This window comes from Balaenoptera physalus (genome assembly GCF_965194825.1).
Source record: "Balaenoptera physalus genome assembly, chromosome: 5".
In the NCBI taxonomy this organism is placed as follows: domain Eukaryota; kingdom Metazoa; phylum Chordata; class Mammalia; order Artiodactyla; family Balaenopteridae; genus Balaenoptera; species Balaenoptera physalus.
In genome coordinates, this window is record NC_138884.1 from 132,839,052 (window position 1) to 132,858,028 (window position 18,977).

Below are 18,977 nucleotides of genomic sequence, written 5' to 3' on the forward strand. Positions count from 1 at the left end.
TCTTAGAGCAGATTAGCCATTGCTATTTGTGCAGACAAGTCAATCAAATTTTTGGAAATATCCTGAGACAGGTTTCCTGAGGTCATGAAAATATGACTATAGCAAAAAGAATGATGTATTACCAAATATTTATTGAACTGTTATTATGGGAAGGAGACATTTAAATTGTAAATATTTATGCAACACACAGTCCCTGCCCAGCGGACCTTGTACACAGTTGCTGAAACTGGTGTGGAGCCTTCTATGGCTGAAGGACATCAAGTGCATAATCAAAGATAAGAGGGTTTTCCAGTGGCTGATAGAATATTAGATCTGAAAAGGCTTTGAGAAATCATCTACTCCTCCCATCTTATTCTATGCATATGATAACTGTAAACATGACTTGCTCAAGATCACACAGAAATTTAGCGGAAGGTCAGATATAAACATCTTTCCTCTAAATCTGCTATGTAATTTTTTTCATTATATGACATATATATTTATACTGATTTAATCAAGTCAAATGCAATTGAATTTTACTTGTATTAGGTTAGTGCTTATTGTTGATTGTTTTAATTCTAACGTGCTTAATCTGTTTTTCTCTGTGTTGTATATTTTAAGGCATTGGAGAGAGGGCAAGAGAAAAACTTCTCTATTTTGCACTTTAATTTTTTATTAGTACTAATTTGCAACTTTTCATTATATAAGTAATACATGCTGATGGAATAAAACTAGAAAATATAGATAAGGAAAAAGAGAAAATTAAATTCAATTATAATCCAGTTCCCTAGAGAAAAACACTATTTTATATATATATAGATATATATATATTTTTTCTTTGTTTGCAATAAAAAAATGGGATCACATTTAACCTACTATTTTATACTTCATTTTTTCATGTAACTATTACATGGGCATTTTTCATGTGAGTAAGTGTGTTTAGAATATCACTTTTATTGGAACTGCAAAATGGTCTGTTTTATTCATCTTATATTTTGGACATTTTACTTATTGTCAATTTTTGAACATTTTGAGAACAAATATTTTGTTGTAAATATTCTGAAATGAAGATGCATATAATTACACGTTTATAGGTAATTATTTCCTTTACATTTTCCGAAGTAGAGTTCCTGGATCAAAGGATGCTAGACTTTTGATGCAAAGTGGGTCCACCACCAACACCTTTTATTCCCGATTTCAAATTTTGTACAGTAGTTTCTATTCAGTGCTGCAGGACTTTAAAATCTGGCAAGGGTAAAGAGGTCTGTTAAAAAAAAACAACAAAAAACCAACTCTCCAGCAAGATATGTAAGGTCACAATGGCTTAATATCCACACAACAGGACTATCATTTCCTGAAATATATTAAATAGATGGTATCGATCAGACACTGATGATAAGTGTTCAGCATAGATGTCTCCTCATCTCTGTCCTTCAAAGGCAAGAGGATGATGGTCCTAAATTTAGAGGTGGCATCAGGAGGTGGCTTTTGTTACATCTTCATACCTCCTCACCAGAGTTCTCTGACTCACACCTGCTAAATCTGGCATGTAAACTGGATACATGGTTCTCTAAGAACTTGGAAGTCTTCAGATGTTAACTAGAAAGCAAATATTGTTACCACTTAGAGGACACTGTGATTCTCTTACTACTTGTTTGAGTTTGCTTTCTGTGTGTGATTACTTATTGATATGAGAATAAGTAATAGTCATTATTTTTCAACTTAGTTTGCTAAAAGCTGCTAGATGTATATAATGAAAATACTAAATTTAGTGAGATTTGCATGCATCTTTCAAAAGTAAGACTATACTTTCTAATATAAAAGCATTTTCAAAAAGAAAAATGCACACACATATTTATTTTTTGCAATGATAATCTTTCACATTTTGGTGCCTTACAGAGTACAAACTCTTTGGTTTTCTCCAATAAGAAATAGTTGAGCTAGTTTCAAGCATGTTGTTTTGCGATAATGTTTTGAGATAATGGTGTTTTGTGATAATCGTGGTAGAGAGTTTCAAGCATGATGTTGAAGAATAGAAATTAACTCCTACCTCTGTTTCTGAAACAGTTTAAACATTCAAGGGAAAATATTATTGCATTTGTTTTGTACCATCTGTGATTAAAATTGTTCATATCATAAATTAAAAAATATCTCCAAAGGTAAGATTTTTTTCCAGCTAAGTATTTTGTGACCTAAGTAAATGTTTATATAACTTTAGATTATACTATAACTCAATTCATAATATTTTCAATAAATACATGTGCAATTATTTTACCATATATCTCATGTGTGGGTTAGTTCATTCTTTGGAATGGACAACTGTCGTTTTCAATTTTTACTTTTTGTTTACAGGTTGTGTTTAGTTTGATGAGTGGATTCTGGGATAGCTCTAGGAAAACTGCTGAGATTTTATTGGTACTTTCGTGGGATAATGTGGATTTTGTACTTCATAACTACACTCATATTATACTAGTAAATATTATTTTGTCAGATGAGCTTAGTCTGCTTTGAAAACAGAGAGGAGGATATTGCAGTACTGAGCACAGGACAGGCCTACTTTGATGGAATGGAGAGAAGGGAGGGAAACTTTTAAAAAAGCCTAGAGCATAGATGACTTCCAGCTCAAGGCTGACTCAGGTATTGACTGTTTGAGAGTTCTGGGCAATTATTAGGAAGAATGAAAGTCCTGAGCACCTGCCTGGGGGGGTGTTTGCCCACGTTAAGAGCCATGTTCCACTTGACCTTGATACTCCCAGTCAACCCAAATATTTGCTCTGGATAACGTCTTTCCTCTGCTTCATCACTTCCTTTCTCTCCTTCAAATGACAGTTTAGGGCCCACTTCATCCAGGACAATTTCCCTAACATCCAGTAACCTCCAAACCACCAACATAATTCTGGATCCTCTAGACTACTCATCATTTTTGTAATCATTGCAGCTCCTATTTTTATAGATAGAATATGTGTCTGTGCTGCTTCCCTTATTAAACTATAATCATGCAGCTGGGACCAATTCTAATCTTGACTATGTTCCCTGAAACACTAAACAAAATAGTTACATATCTGAGCCTTTCTAAATAAACGTAGTCCCAAGGGGAGTTTATACCGATTTTTTAACCAGTAAGTTGAAAATATTTCTATTAGTTGGATTAAAAGGAAGGAGAGAAAAAAGGAGAAGACTCTGAGCATTGAGATAGTTCTCGAAGATTTACTTCGTGCTGGACATTATACTGAACTTTTTTTTTTTTTTTACACATTACCTCATACAATCCTTGTCACCACTCTTGTGGGAGATACTGTTAAATTCATTTTAGAGATGAAGACATAAAGAGTTTTTTTCTGATGAGGCTCAGAGGATTCAGAGACTTGGTCTAGGACACATAATTAGTAAGTGGAAGGACTGGAACAAGAATACAAAAATGTGTGACAAGAAACATTCTCTTAGCCGATTCTAGCATCTTCATATCCATTTTCTACTGACCTGATTCTAATGATGTCAAGTAATGTTTTCAAACTTCTTTTCTTATTTTAAACTTTCCAAGCTCTGGCTGGTGTTGAAAGTTGCTGTTTTGGTAATTGATTCTACTGTATGGATTGAGAATTTTAGGATGTAGGATCGCACAGTAGGTTCTTTACTCACCTGATCTATAAATATAGGACCATTGCCTTTTTAATCTGGAAAGAACTCTAGGGATCAATGTATTCTTTAAGTCCATAGGGCTTCTCTGCTTCTCACAAAATATCCAGTTGAAAACTGTTGTGAAAATAGGAGTCAAAGGTCTTTCTTCTCAGTGTAGGGCTGAAAATATCACGTTATTATTATTAATATTAATAGTATATAAATATAATATTATATTGTCTTTGTAGGCATGCCAGCTAATGCAGTTACTTGGTTGTTATATCTTATATGAGGTAATAGTGACTATTATAAACTTTTTTTCCTTTACAACATGTCACATATTTTTTCAAATGCAATGTGACTCAGATAGCCAGTTCTAGTCAAGTAATGCCTAAATTGTAATATTTTACAATGTTAAACACAATTTCCTACCAGCATGGTATAGAATGTAATATCTTTTTGAAATACTACCCATGGAGAAAAATGTGATGGTTGCAGAAATATGTCATCAGAGACTAGGCCAAATTAACCGACACAATAATTTCCTTCCAAATGCAAACATCCTTAACTTAAAAGAAAGATCTGCTTCATGATGTTATAAACATATCCTTCTCTGGAGCAGGCTTGATAATTAATGCCACATATTCATGGTGAGAAATATATATGAGTTTGGTCATAAATGTTCTCATGCATTTTAAATGTCAATAAAATGAATAGCCTTTATTATTTCCGAATGATAACTTGTTCCTAGACACTGCTACTTTGCAGGGGATAATGACTGCGTTGGCACATGATGAAATATTACAGGAACATGCCTTAAGCATTTGTAAGACACACCCTTAGCTCTGAATCAATGCAGTAAAAGCAACATATAAGTGCACAAGGAATATGCTTGAGGAAATCCAACCCCTGCCCTTGCTTCCACTTCCACTCTCATAAATCAGTCTAGGTGAATATCTTAAGCTCAGTTAGAAAAAAAATTTTAAGAAGACAATGCTCCTCTTTCTTTGGCTTGCAGGACCAAGTGCTCTATTCATGGTCACCCCTGCTTTCTAGACACAGCTTTTGTTTGTTTTTCAGAAAATCTCCAAGAGCTTGACTTCTGCGGGCAATTTTGTTCCACATTAAGAGAGAAGGACTTATATGTATTCTTACTTCATGGCACGTTAAAAACATGTGAGGCTGACGCAATAGGTATGGATAAGAGCAGTTAGTTTGTGTGATGGGAAGAATTATCTACTGAATAGAAAATTAAAAATAGGACTTCTGATTTCAGTTCCAATATCTAAAGGGCTTGGAAGTGGTCACTCCCGTCTTTACAAAGATGAAGCTAAATACACTTAAAATGGATGACTTTCCTTGGACCCATCAGAGGATAGAGGCTGCAGGGCAAACTCCCACTTTGAATTTTGGCAAGATGGGCAAATCCAGAGTCACAACTGAGATCTACTCACCTGGAGTGGAAGTTGCTGGTGCCATAATCTGGTAGTGACACTTACATGGTAATTTTGAGGAAATTCTGGAGGCTGAATATGAACTAGGATGAGAGTGAGAAACTTGTGGGACTGCAGCTTTATGGGTCTCTGGTGAGCTTTAAGCTCCAGGAGCCCAACTCGTCTCACAGTGAAGATCTAAGAAAGATCCTTTTGTGGCTTTGGCATGGAAAGGGGAAGAGTAATCATGGTGAAATATTCCCAGAGAGTTGTCCATAACAAAGGCATATGATTGAGGAGAAAATACTTTACCAGAGCCTTATCCCAGCTGGGGGAAGGGCATCCTTACTCCAGCTAGTTTTCTGGTCTCAACTAAGGGGAAAAAAAGTTATACCATGAAGAAGCACTTGTGAGGGTCACAGCGCAGGGACCCAGGCATACTAAAAACTGAGATTTAATGATAAGACTACATAATGCTCCCTTCTGCCACACTTTATCACCACACCAACCAGACTCCAATGTAGTGATAGTGGATTATAATGCAAAGGGCTGTAAAATGCAGACTGGCTCTGAAGAAGAGTACGTAGGGAAGCCCAAAGTCAACAGGGAAGATAAAAACAAGTATACTAGAGGAAATTGAATACTCTGGCTCCTACATTTATAGCAAACATTAGTACAACATGTCTGGCTTTCAAAAAAAATTACAAGGCATGCCAAAAAGCAAGAAAAACACAGTCTAAAGAGAAAAAGCAAGAATCAGAATCAGATTTGGGTATAGCACAGATGTTGGAATTATCAGAATTTAATATAACTATGATTAATAAGTTAAAGACTAAAGGAAAAAGCAGACAACATGCAAGAACAGATGAGTAATGTAAGTGAAGAAATGGAAACTATAGGAAAGAATCAAAAGGAAATGTTAGGAATCAAAGACAGAAAGGCAGAGTGTCTTTGATGCACTCATCAGTAGTTTGGGTGTGCCTGAGAATAGAGGTACTGAGATCTAAGATAGGTCAATACAAATGTACCAAATTGAAACGTAAAGGGGAAAAAAAAATCCCAGAACATCCAAAAACTATGAGACAACTGTAAAATTGTAACATATGCTTAATTGGAATACCAGGTGGAGAAGAAAGAAACAGAAGAAATATATGAAGTCATAATGGCTGAAAACTTTCCAAAATTAATCACAGACACTTAATCACAGATCTAGGAAGCTCAGAGAACACCAAGAGGGAGAATTACTGCATGCTCCCTCCAAAAGAATCAAGAAACTACACCTAAGCATATCGTATTCAAGCTGCAGAAAATCAAAGGCACAGAGAAGAATCTTGAAAGAATCTAGAAGAAAAAATACACCTTACTTATAGATGAACAAAGATAAGAATTATAGTGGTCTTCTAGTCAGAAACGATGCAAATAACAAGAGAGTGGAGGGAACTATTTAAAGTTTTGGGGGAAAAAAAATCAATATGTAATTCTATTCCAATACAATCATTCTTCAGGAGCAAAGAAGAAGAGACTTGCTCAAACAAAACTCAAGGGACTTTATCACCGGCAGAACTGCCCTGAAAAAAATGTGAAAAGATGTCCCTCAGGGAGAAGGAAAATGATATGGGTCAGAAACTCAGAACTACATGAAGAAAGGAAGTGTGTTGGAGAGGTAATAAATCAAAGTAAAATGAAGTCTTTTACTTTTCTCATTTTTAATTGCACTAAAAGATAATTTTGTTTAAAACAGTAGTAGTAACAATGTATTAGGTTATTATGGCATATGGATAAGTGAAATGAATGAATAAGTGAATGAGACATTCTCATAAGGATGGAGGAATTGGGAATAACTGCATTACATATACATGAAGCGGTATAGAGTTATTTGAAGGTGGACTTAGATGGGTTAAAAATGCATATTTGAAATTCTGTCAACTACTAAAAATATTTTTAGAAGAAGTATAGTTGATATGCTAAAAGAGGAGAAACAATGGAATCATGAAATGCTCACCTGAAACTGGAAAGACTTAAAAAGAGGGGAATAAGAAGAAACAAAAAACAAATGCAATAATTAGAACAGTTAAACATGGTAGATGTTAATAATCACTTTAAATGTTTATATACATCAATTAAAAAGACAAATTGTTGGAGTGAATTAAAAAATAAATATGAAATTGTATCAGTAAGATAATGGTAGCTGCTGTGTGTGACAAATAGTCTTTATGATTTCAATGGCTTAACAGAATACGAGCTTTCTTCTTGCTCACATAAAAGTCGATCAGGTATTCCTAGGTAGTGTTAGGGACCAAGGTCTTCTACACAGTGTCAGGGACCAAGGTCTTTCTATCGCATGGCTTCATCTTCTCTAGTACTTCATAGATTATGCATCCAGGTGGTACAAAGTGGAAAGAGAGAGCAAAGGGTAAGAATTTACAGATGTATAATTCACAATGTTTTTTCCAAAACAACTTTGAGAATGACAACTTAAAAGACATTTATATATTTGAAAGGGAAGGTATAAACCACTAAGGCTTAGAGGAAGATACCCTATGAACAACAATTTACAGCACTCTGTTATCTAAATGTAAAGTATAATCTCTAAAATGAAAATGTAGTATTTTGGATAAATTTGCCAAAGAAAACTTGAGATTTAAAGAAATGTGGAAGAAAGGCACTTGAGTCATGTTTAAAGAAATTATTTGGACAATTTCTGGAAACCAGTTTTAATAATTTTTTTTTAATTTGGCAAAAAAAGTTTTATTTTAAGTGTTAAAAAAAATGGACCAATTTGGTGAATGTCTAAACTTAAACTGGTTTAAATGAAAAATGCTGTTCTAAAATACTTACCTCTCTTCTAAGTTTATGACCCTTTGTTTCCATTCAGTCACCACATATTTCCATGTGAATGGTCTAGAAGATAATTAAACTCATATGTCCAAAATTTAAAAGCAAAATAAAACATCAGGGTCTCCACTAAAAGAACTTCCAATATTGTAAAGAGAGAATAAAGATTATTCAGTCAATTCATTAGATGTCAGGAGAGGAGAGGAGAACAAACAAAAAACAAAAATGACACAACACAAAATGATAGTGGGGAATCCAAGTGTACTAAAAACATCCTAGATGCAAACTGATTAAACATAGACCAGTTAAAGCACAGAGATTTTAATTCTTATTTTTAATTTATGTACTTCTTTGCAAGAAACAGTAAAGCAGTGACACAGAAAGGCTGAAAGTAAACAAATGGAAAAATATATTAGGCAAATACTGTATTAATATCACACCAAATGGACTTGAAACCAAAAATAAATTACTAGAGATAAAGAGGATGATTTTATAATGATAAATCTACTACTTCCCAAGAATATGTAGCAGTTTCAACTTGTGTGCAACTAACAACACATCTCAAACACATGAGGCAAAATTGAAATAATTTCAAGAAGAAATTAACAAATCCATGTAGAAGCTTTTAACACAATTCTGTGAAATACTGGTATCAAGCATATAAATTTAATACATATACAGACAGATTGAATAACACAATTAACACATTTAGTCTAATGTATATTTACAAAATCTCTCACCCAACAACACAGAGTAGAGAGATCATTCTTCAAACACTCATGAAAGTTAAACGAAAGTTGACTCTATACCAGGTTACAAAGCCAATCACAACAAATATCAGTGAATCAATATGATATTGTCTGATCATAGGCAATAACATTACATTACAATATATTTTGTATAGATTGATATAACATATAATTTGAATTTTAAAGCAACACTCTCCAACATATTTCATGGATGTAATAATGATGATGTTTAGATGATGATGAAGGTGACAGCCAATTTCAGTAGAGTGCTTGGCATGGGTTATGTACTGTGTCATGTGCATTATATATATGTTGTTAAGCCCTAGTGGTAGGTTCTACTGCTATTCTTATTATTTTGCTGATGAGGAAATTAAAGCATAGATCTAATGAAGGATGGAGCTAAGACTGAAAGCCCAGATAATTTGACTTCAGTTACTATGCTTTAAACCATGACAATGTGAAGGAATAAAAATGAAAGTTAGAATTAAGCAGCGATGAAACACTACATATCAATACTTGTGGAAGACAGCTAAATGGTTTGTAGGGAGTTTTATCTTAAATTCATATACTAGTGTTGAAGACACATTGAAAATGAATGTTCTTTCTATGAGTTTGGCACCAAAAGTTAGAAAGAGAAAAGCAAAGTACACTCAGGAAGCAAACTCAGGATATAAACTCAGGAAATAAAGAGGACAGAACGAAAACATTAATTAAATATAAAACAAAGAAGCATAGACCTAAAATCTGTTTCTTTGAAAGAAATTCCTCTGACAAAGCTGATTTTAAAATAGGCAATACAAGGGAGTTTCCCGGCGGTCCAGTGGTTAAGACTTTGCCTTCCAACGCAGGGGGTGAGGGTTCGATCCTTGGTTGGGGAGCTAAGATCCCACATGCCTCGCGGCCAAAAACCAAAACATAAAACAGAAGCAATATTGTAACAAAGTCAATAAAGACAAAAAAAAAGGTCCACATCAAAAAAATCTTAAAAATAACTCATTAAAAAACATAATATAGGCAATACAAATATTATGAATAAAAAAGGACCATGTGTATATGTAGAATACAAATATGAAACAAATATTAAAATATTATAAATTTTATATAAATACTTGAGTGAACTGGCCAGTTTTCAAAAAAACTGTATAATACTAAAATTGACAGAAAAGAAATTTAAAAAAAAATTAATCTAAAACCATTGTCACTTACTTGGTAGTCAGGAACCTGCCCACAATATGGGCACAAAACGAAACAGTTTTTAAGTATAGGTTTTACTAAATTTTCAAAGGATAGATACCATCTATTTTGGGCACACTTTCAAAAATTGAGACGTATGGAAGGTTCCCAACTTACCAAAGTCAGAGAGAAATAGAGAGAGAGAGGAAGAAGAAGTACAATACGGGCCAATGTCTTTTGTAAGCAGAGATGTAAAAACTCTAAATAAAACAGTAACACAAATTAACAAATATTATATATTTCTATAAAATATATAACATCTGATTTTCAAAACGTGCAGATGAGTGTTTTATAATTGACACACTTAAATTGTTTTCAGTAACAAAGTTGCATAATGATGAAACCTTTGCCAAACATCTGTTTTCAAAATTTTGTCTTGATAGCAGGAATTATTTTCCAAAACAATCATTTTCTCACTTCTTATTCAAAATGCCTCTTTTACGTTGGGACATATTAAGGGGGTGTGTGTGTTTAAATTCTGCTAAACAGGCATTTTTAATCATAGAAAAGTTCAGAAATTTGGAACAGCTTTTTTATAAGAGAAAAACATGTAACTCATCTTCACACTCGCCAACTTTTTAAAAAACTTTACCATGAGACAACCAGTCTCCTTTTGGTACTTAAGACTTTCATGTCAACTTCTCATTTTAGTACAAATTATTGTAAATATTTTCCTGCTCAATGTAATACAATCCCAAAATTTACTATAATATAATCCCTAAATCCCTCTGATCTACAGGTTTAATGATGGAAGCAATTTCAATCTGTATATTAAATACTAGTAAACTTAGTTGCTTTCCTACTTCTTTATGAATGAATGAATGTAAAAATGAATATAAAAGGATAATCTGGTGAGCTTCTGGAATGCTAGCACCCCACATTAGAAACTGCTTTGATGAGGTAGGGTAGTCAGAAATCTTTCCACATTGGGTATGGCCCAGAGCGGCTAGCTGTCAAGTGAGGTTCTAGGATGACTCCTGAAAGATGGGAGAAAGATATTCCACCTCTATTTTCAGGAATCACGATTTCAGCCAGAAATCGTCAGCACTGCCACCATCTATGCCAAGTAAGCAACACTACTTCAGTGTTCTGGTCTAATGATAGATTCTTAAAATATATTTTGAAGTATTAGATTTTGAGGCTTTTCTTGAACCTGACATGCTTCTAGACACGGAAATGTATTATGTGCCTTCCAACTAATTTAAACACCAATGATAACTTCCTTATGAAAGAGATAACATACAGCATTAATTATAGGGCCACATTTTAAATAGCAAGGCTGAAACACTGCTTAAGGAAATTGCCTTATTCAAGTTTCTGAGATCTAGCTCTGTGCTAGTTGGAACAGCATGGCCTTTATACACACTAATAGGAGTTTCAACTGCCATAACATCAAGCCCCTCAAAGGACTTTTTAAAAGAAACATCTTTTTCTATTTTAACAGTGGAGTTGGGCTCCCTGAAAATGAGTTCTATATTAGAATGTCAATTACTTTTATTTGCCTTCATTAGTGCTGGTATTGCAAACAATTTGTCCGAGTGGAAGAAAAGAAGAGACTAAAGTCCTTCAGTAACCCCTCTCATTAATTCTTTGTGCAAACAAACTCTAGTTTGGGATAAAGCAAGATAACCTAATGGATGCTTTGTAGAGGATGTACAGCCACTTTGTTTACCAGTTAAGTTTTATCAAATAAAATGGACCAAGAAAAGCCAAGAAAAGTTTGCAGTTCTATAAATCTCAAGCTATATTTTGAACATTCCTGAAACACCCAATCTCCAGACTTCAGCTTTGAATAGATTTATAAGAGTCAAAGGTCACAGTTCTTGCAAACAGAGGAAACAGCACATAGAGTTTTTGTTTATTTTCTGTCTCTTAAAAAAATCAAATATGGCCATCAAGGACATAAAACACTAATACTCAACTACTGGTAGCAGAAGTAAGGCCTGTGGGTGTTTTTGTCTCCTCAGTTACCAGGAGTAACAAAAACAGATGCAGAATAACTTTCAGGTTTCCTCTATCTTGCTTTAACCAAGGTTTTAATACATTTGTTTTAAATAATAGAGGAATTCCATGAAACATCTGCATGAAGGAAGCAAATCAATTCAGCTGCTCATGAACTCAGGAATATGGACAAGATGCCATGTGGCTTGTATAGCAGAAAGATTTCTTTGGCTTCAGGTTGAAGGACATCCATTTTAGTTCTAAGATTTCTATTTATTAGGTCTTGGAACTTTGGAAAAGTTATGCAAGTTTGTGGAGGCTTTTATCCCTCATCTGTAACATAACTGATATCCTCTTTGTCTCATAGTGTTACTGAGATGATTATGAGAAATTATTAATAAGGAAACTTTCTTTTTCATTCTGTTTATTTTTGTTTTTTAACATTAAAGAATAATACAAATTTAAGGTCTCACAATGATATTTTGTAGCTGTGAGTTTTACCATTCCCAGAATTGCCTCACCTAGATCCTTGCTTTGGCTGGGTGAGATGGGCAAAACCTAGGACAGTGACATCAAGAAGAGCCACTATTGCTCTATTAGCAATATTTATCAGAATTAACTTTCTACTATCTTCAAATTTCATTTTAGAAGACCCTCTCTCAGTGGTGACAGTGGCTTCCTATGGCCTTATGTGATGAATGTATTTATAATGGCAGTTGCACTGCTACTAAACATTTAGCTTTCCAAATGAATCAAAAGTAGGAAACGAAAAGATCATCTCTATTCCTTACTCAAAATGAATATAAATAGTTCAACCTCTCTGGATTCTTAAAAGTATCCATTTTGCTTTTAACTTTAAATTCTAAGCCCACACGGTGAGTATCCTCTCTAATTCTTCCTAGTAAATTATTGATTCACCAATGTTGCTTGTGAATCATAGTTACATATAACTAATTTTTTCATGTATTTCAGAGAGAGTAATTGCTCTTAGGTTCATGTAGCTAAAACTTTTTTTTTAACTCAGAACGTCAGTATTTGCCAAAGATTCTGTCTAGAATTAATACAGCTTTTGGTCACAGGTGATTCATTGAAATGTCCCACTTTATCTTTAAATTGTCTCCATTTGCCTCTTCCTCTTTTTAAACTATGTATATAGAAACTTTCTGTTAATAGTACCCTTAATTAGGAAGCTCTAAGGGCCTTTAGTGCATTTCCTTTGGGTCCTAGTTAATTGCCAACCAGCCTGGGAGTTGGAGGTTCGGAAGGACCGAGCTCTGATTGCAGAGTCCACGCTGCAAAAAGCCGGCTCACTCCGTTTAGAGAAATAAACTCCTTTAGGACAGAGGTCCTAGAGCAGATTTCTAAGACTGCAGCCAAATGCGTAAAACAGTGAGTCCTAGAATGACTTTAATCTTCCTGAACTAGAAGTTTCCCGGGATTAGACAGGCTCTTAAACCGAAATTCATAGCACAACGTCCATTGATGATTCATTTCTCTAAGATGATCTCTTATACCATTTTAGACAACTTTCCAGTCAATTACATCCTGATTATGGGCCACCTCAGCTGGTATTGTCTCTTGCCCATCATAACATCTTAAAATATATCAATGCCTCTTGATTTCTATAGCTTGAGAAATAACAATTAATATGTTTATGTAACATTGGATTTAGCACTTAACGGAATTTAAATAATATAATGGCATCAACCACCACCAAGTCTTCTTAGGGCATTAAGAAAATGGATGTTAATTTTAGGAAAAGTCCTAAGTCTCTCAAAATTAACAAGCTTTGCAAGAATGAGGGACCAAAAAAAAGCGAGGAGTATTTTATTCATAAAAAGCCACTAGTTGGTGGTGGGATACCTTGATCCCAGGGGAGATGTCTTCCTGAAACAAGGATTTGTTCCCCAAAAGCCAGAGGTAGTTCTGACTGTGGAGATTAACTTCTGGACTCAGAGAACATGCCACAAAACTAAGGGAATTCTGGTTTCTGACCAAGAGACCAGCTCTTTAAGTGGTCTACAACAATTTTTGTTTTACGTGCCAAAGAACACAAAGTTGAATACGAAATGGTTCTTGCTCTAAATAGTTTTTAAACTGTGCAGAGGCAGCAGGGCATTAATCTTTCCCCTGAAAATTCTGGATACTCAGATTCTGGATACTCAGGTAGTCATGGCAATGGTGGAATGTGTGGGGCACTTTTTTCCCATTAATCGGGTAATTCTTATTGTGGGAGCAGTCAACCATATATTTGGTTATGTTCCTAGTGTACAAAAGGATGTTCATTCAGGACATTCAGAATTTTTCTTCTGGCCCGAGTCATCTTTCTAGGTCCAGGGAATATTTCATTTTTACTATGAATTCCTCCTCATCCTTTGGACTCTGTACTCCAGAAGCTTTGAAACATCTTTGTTATAGCACTCGTAAGTTAGTATTACAATTATTTATGCATGTACTTTTCCATCTACTAGACTCTGAACTCTTCAGGCATTGAGACCATGTATTATTTGTCTTTGTTTCATTTTGATAGGTTTCATTATATTGTCAAATATACATACAGAGTTGAATATTTGTAATAAACAAAGAAAGTTTGACTTTATTTCCATCCAAGAAAAATTTATAAGAGGAAACTATGATTTGTTAGTCTTTCTTCAAATGTGTAGTTACAGTAAACAGGGTCCTACTGTATAGCACAGGGAACTATATTCAATATTCTGTGATAAACCATAATGGAAAAGAATATGAAAAAGAATGTATATGCATATATAACTGAATCACTTTGCTGTACAGAAAAAATGAACACAACATTGTAAATCAACTACACTTCAATAAAATAAATTTTTAAAATGTGTAGTAATTGATAGTTCATTAGGTGAGGTGGCATTTTCTTAGTGGGAGCAGGTATGACTTTTGTCTTTTAAGACTGTCTGTAATATTGAGGTTTTATAATGTAAGCACATGCTCCTCTGAACTTTCCTAAATTAAGTAACTTATTCTTGAATTCTTGGTTTGGATAATAAAAGATTAATGTGCAACTTTGTATTTGCATGTTATATTGCAATCTTGGTTTCCTGATGGTTTTTAGTGAGCATTCCATGTGGGATTGTAATTATCAGGGTACCAATCCCTGCTTTACGTAGATTATTTTATTGACTTTATGAGGTAGATACAAGCTTAATTCTAATTTTATGGGTGCGAGACTTTGAGAGATTAAATAATTAGCTGGTAATAGAGCTGGTAAGTGGTCTGGCTGGACGCTAACCAGCCCACTCTTTTTAAACAATGAACTGTGTTGCTTTCTTTGCTTCTCTAATTGCTCCCCGCACCCCCCAATCTATTGACCTCAAATGTTATTCTCCCTTGTGGCAGAGTGGAGTGAAGGTCTTAGAAGATCTGGGCACATGTGGAGTGCACCAGAGGTTAACATCACAGACCGTGTTTACTGCCGCACTCAGGCAGGAGTTTTTGGCAGTTTTCAGGACCGTGGAGGTCTCCTCTCAACACAGGAGCCAGTGTAAATACACAACAAAGGGACCACACCTGGGGAGGGTTTTCTGTCTATTTAAGTGACCTTGTTCATGGCTCTGGGCCACTGGTGATCCTTCTCATCCGTCAGATATTAAATTTCCCTTTCTGAAACTTCCTGTAAGCCTGTTTGAAGTTTTTCCCTCCCCGTGTTTTATAGGGTGATAAAGATTTCAGGCTCTTCAAAGACAAAGCTGATATGTAGCTTTTAAATGACATTGTCATCATAATTATATTTGTTGTGCGAATTAGAATTTTCTTTAAAAGAATTAGTTACCACTGCAGTTCCTACCCTACCTTTCAATTGTCAAAGGATAAGATAAATTCAGTGTTTACGCTTTGACATTCACAATCTATGTAACAAGAGGTGGATCAGAAATTAGATTACTCTTTTTAAAATTGAAGTACAGTTGATTTACAATATCATGTTAGTTTCAAGTGTACGGCACAGTGATTCAGATATATATATATATATATATATATATATATATATATATTCCTTTTCAGATTCTTTTCCCTTATAAGTTATTACACAATACTGAGTATAGTTCCCTGTGCTATACAGTAGGTCCTTGTTGGTTATCTATTTTATATATAGTAGTGTATATATGATTTCTGATATACGATGTAAGCTGTATGGTAGGGCTGGGCTGGTTCAGACTGAACAAAGCTCTTTTTTTCTTGGTTCCATATTGCATGAGTATCAGTGACTATTGTTGAATGCCACCAAGTACTCATGCTTTGAAGGATACAAGAAATGAGTGACAAGATCTATGTACACAAGGAATTTATTATTATTAAGAAAGGATTCCAGCAAACTCTGGGTCATCAGCAGTTCGGAGGCACATTTTTGCTTTTGTAAACTGAATATGAAAACATGACAGGGAATAATAGATGGTTGAAATTTGTAATGAGTGGTGGTGTTTGAAAGATGAAAGCTTGGAACATTTTTACTTTGGTGGACCTCCAAAATGCTGATGGGCCTAGCAGGATTGCAAAAATCAAATCTGAAATTTGTTTCTCAGTGAACACACTGCAGGGCTTGAGGACCTGAGATAATGAATAGAAATTAATCTTAAACTTGCTGACAAGAGTTTGCAAAGAGGCTGCTGACATGAGTTGGTGCTATAAAAGGCAAAGTTGACATGTAATAAAACTGAAGTTAATTCTACCTGCCAAAACATTAGAAAAGTATGCTTATCAAATAGAAAAAAATTACTGAAGTATGTATATAAAAATACCCACAATGGATTTTTACAAAGAATGGAAGCAAAATAAATAATGAGCATTTCATAAGTGCCCCTTTAAAAACTACTGGTTAGATATAGATGAAACTGTTTTGCATGCTTCCCTTTCTTACGTATTTAATTTGGAGATTTATCTATCTTATTGTGTAACTTGATTTTATATTTGACAAATGAGAAGATGGATCAAGTTTTCTGTGTTGCAACATTTTTTGGTTAACATTTTCAATGTGTAATTTCAGTGTAGCTAATTTATAATTACAGTTTTGTTACTTTATTGGAGCGTTTATTCCTAATATAATGTGCTTCTATGTTAAAAGCTGATGTGGTGCACAAATGTTGTTAAGCATATAAGCTGATGGCATAATTTGCCCTTGACCTTGGATCTTGGTAGTTGCCAGAAAGAACACTGAGGAGAGAGATTCTTTTGGGGGCCACTTGGGAGACTACCAAAGCCATTAATTTTACAACGAGACTGGAGTAATTACCATTGCATTTATGTTAGAGGTTAACATTCGTGTTATTTCCTCTTATTGCCTGGCTTTACAGAATCTTATACCCCACTGCTTTTATTAAATACAGGTAATAGAGGAAATAACAGTGTTATTAACCTCTAACACTGATGAAAAATTAGTCTTAAGTAAAACATGGTTTAAAATCAGAGCAATTGTGCTAGTCGTCTAGCTGTTTCCCCGACGAAGCACAGTAAGGCTTTGTGTACTCACTGTGTCCATATTTATTATTATAAAAGTAAAAACAGTATAATATGAACTAAATCTCTGGGGCAATAGGGATTAGATTTTAATACATACTATACTCCTACTAATAAATGTTATAGGTATGCATGACATTAAACAAATACGTACTGATTTTAAAAAGTACAACTTTACTATGCTTTAAAAAGGAATTAGTTTTGATAACTTGACTACTTTCACAAGAAAGTTCTTAGAAATTTAATATATAATAACTTCCCCTATCAGAAGTCTTCAATGCAATGCTTCTAAACATAAATATGTTTAAGCTGGGTATTACTGTAGAAAAATTCTCTTTTTCCATGCATGTTTGCATTTAAAACATTAATTTTTGAAGTGATTTTTGATATTTAGGCAGAGGAACATTTTGCCTTCCTGGTTATATAATATATATGTGTGTGTGTGTGTGTATATATATATATATATATATATATATATATATATATATATATTACATGGTTTTGTGGGAATGGTTATTCCACTGGAGACCACAAAGTAACTGTCTCAAATAATTTTATCATTTTTAGAAAATGTGAAAGTATAGACTTAATAAATAAGGTTAAGGTAATAATTTATTAAGAAAAATATTCTTTACAGAAGAAGAAGAATTTGTTATCATAGTTTGTTTAGGTACAACCCTAAATATAATTTATGTTTTGATTCATAAATATTTTAGTTAAATTTAATATTAAAGCAACACATCTACTCTATCAAGTACAGCATATCTGTATCTATCTGAGTAACTTTAAAGGGTTTTTTGATTGTTTGTTTGACTTTTAAATACACCCTTCTGCCTAACTTTTATTAGTGAATTGCCAAATTATTTGAAGGTAATTTTTCTCTTGTGAAATAAAACATATCTTTTAATTGTAAACATATTGTTTTCTAAACTACACAATGTACTTTTTAAAATAATGAAGTATTGAGATTTCTTTTTACTCTATTATTTTAGCTTAAATATAGAATTAATATAATTGATTAGAACAAGTATCATTATTGAGAGAGATCATTTTGTTTTATGTCTTTATTCAAAGGTTTATGTGGGAGAACATTAGCATATTTAAAAGCATTTTGTGAATTAAATGACATCATATATATAAATGTTTTATAATTATGCAAATATGAAATATTATGTAAGAATACTATTCTCATGTCTTATAGAAGAAAAGATACATGAACATCATAGTATTCATAGCATTTCTATAGTATATATTTGTCTAATAGAAAACAATAAAGAAAAGTAAGTGCTGTACTTCTTAAGCTTTCGGTGAATATACATTCCAGTGGCATGAACAGTCCTACGTGAAGACTCAATAACCATTTATCTTTTAAATTAGCAACCACTTCAATGGTTAAATGAATATTTCCAAACCAAAAATTACCCTTCAATGTTACTGACTGGAAACTTAGTATCCAAAACAAGCCTGTCACTAATGAACTTAGTCTCCAACAAAAGGAAAAGGAGGCATCAGATCTCAGCTGTGGATGTGTTCCGTTCCCTTATTCTAACCACATTAGTGCACTGTATTTTCCCACTTAGGGAAGCTTTTGTGTACGGAGCATGTGGCTGTTTAAATGCCCCAGCGGGGCATCCAGAGGCTGTGAAAAAAGGAAAAATTATTTGGAACAATTTACATTCGTTCAAGGGCAACGTTAAGCATTTTACAG

The 18,977-nt window shown here is 33.8% G+C and overlaps 1 protein-coding gene across 1 annotated transcript in view; it reads left to right on the top strand.

The window, feature by feature from the left end:
* LOC309661334 (uncharacterized protein) overlaps positions 1–18,977 on the top strand; it is a 172,412-nt gene that overhangs the window by 137,021 nt on the left and 16,414 nt on the right. Inside the window, exon 3 of the mRNA XM_082463074.1 lies at positions 4,678–4,791. Within this exon, the coding sequence (XP_082319200.1) occupies positions 4,678–4,791 (114 nt within the window). The remainder of the gene's footprint in view (positions 1–4,677; positions 4,792–18,977) is intronic.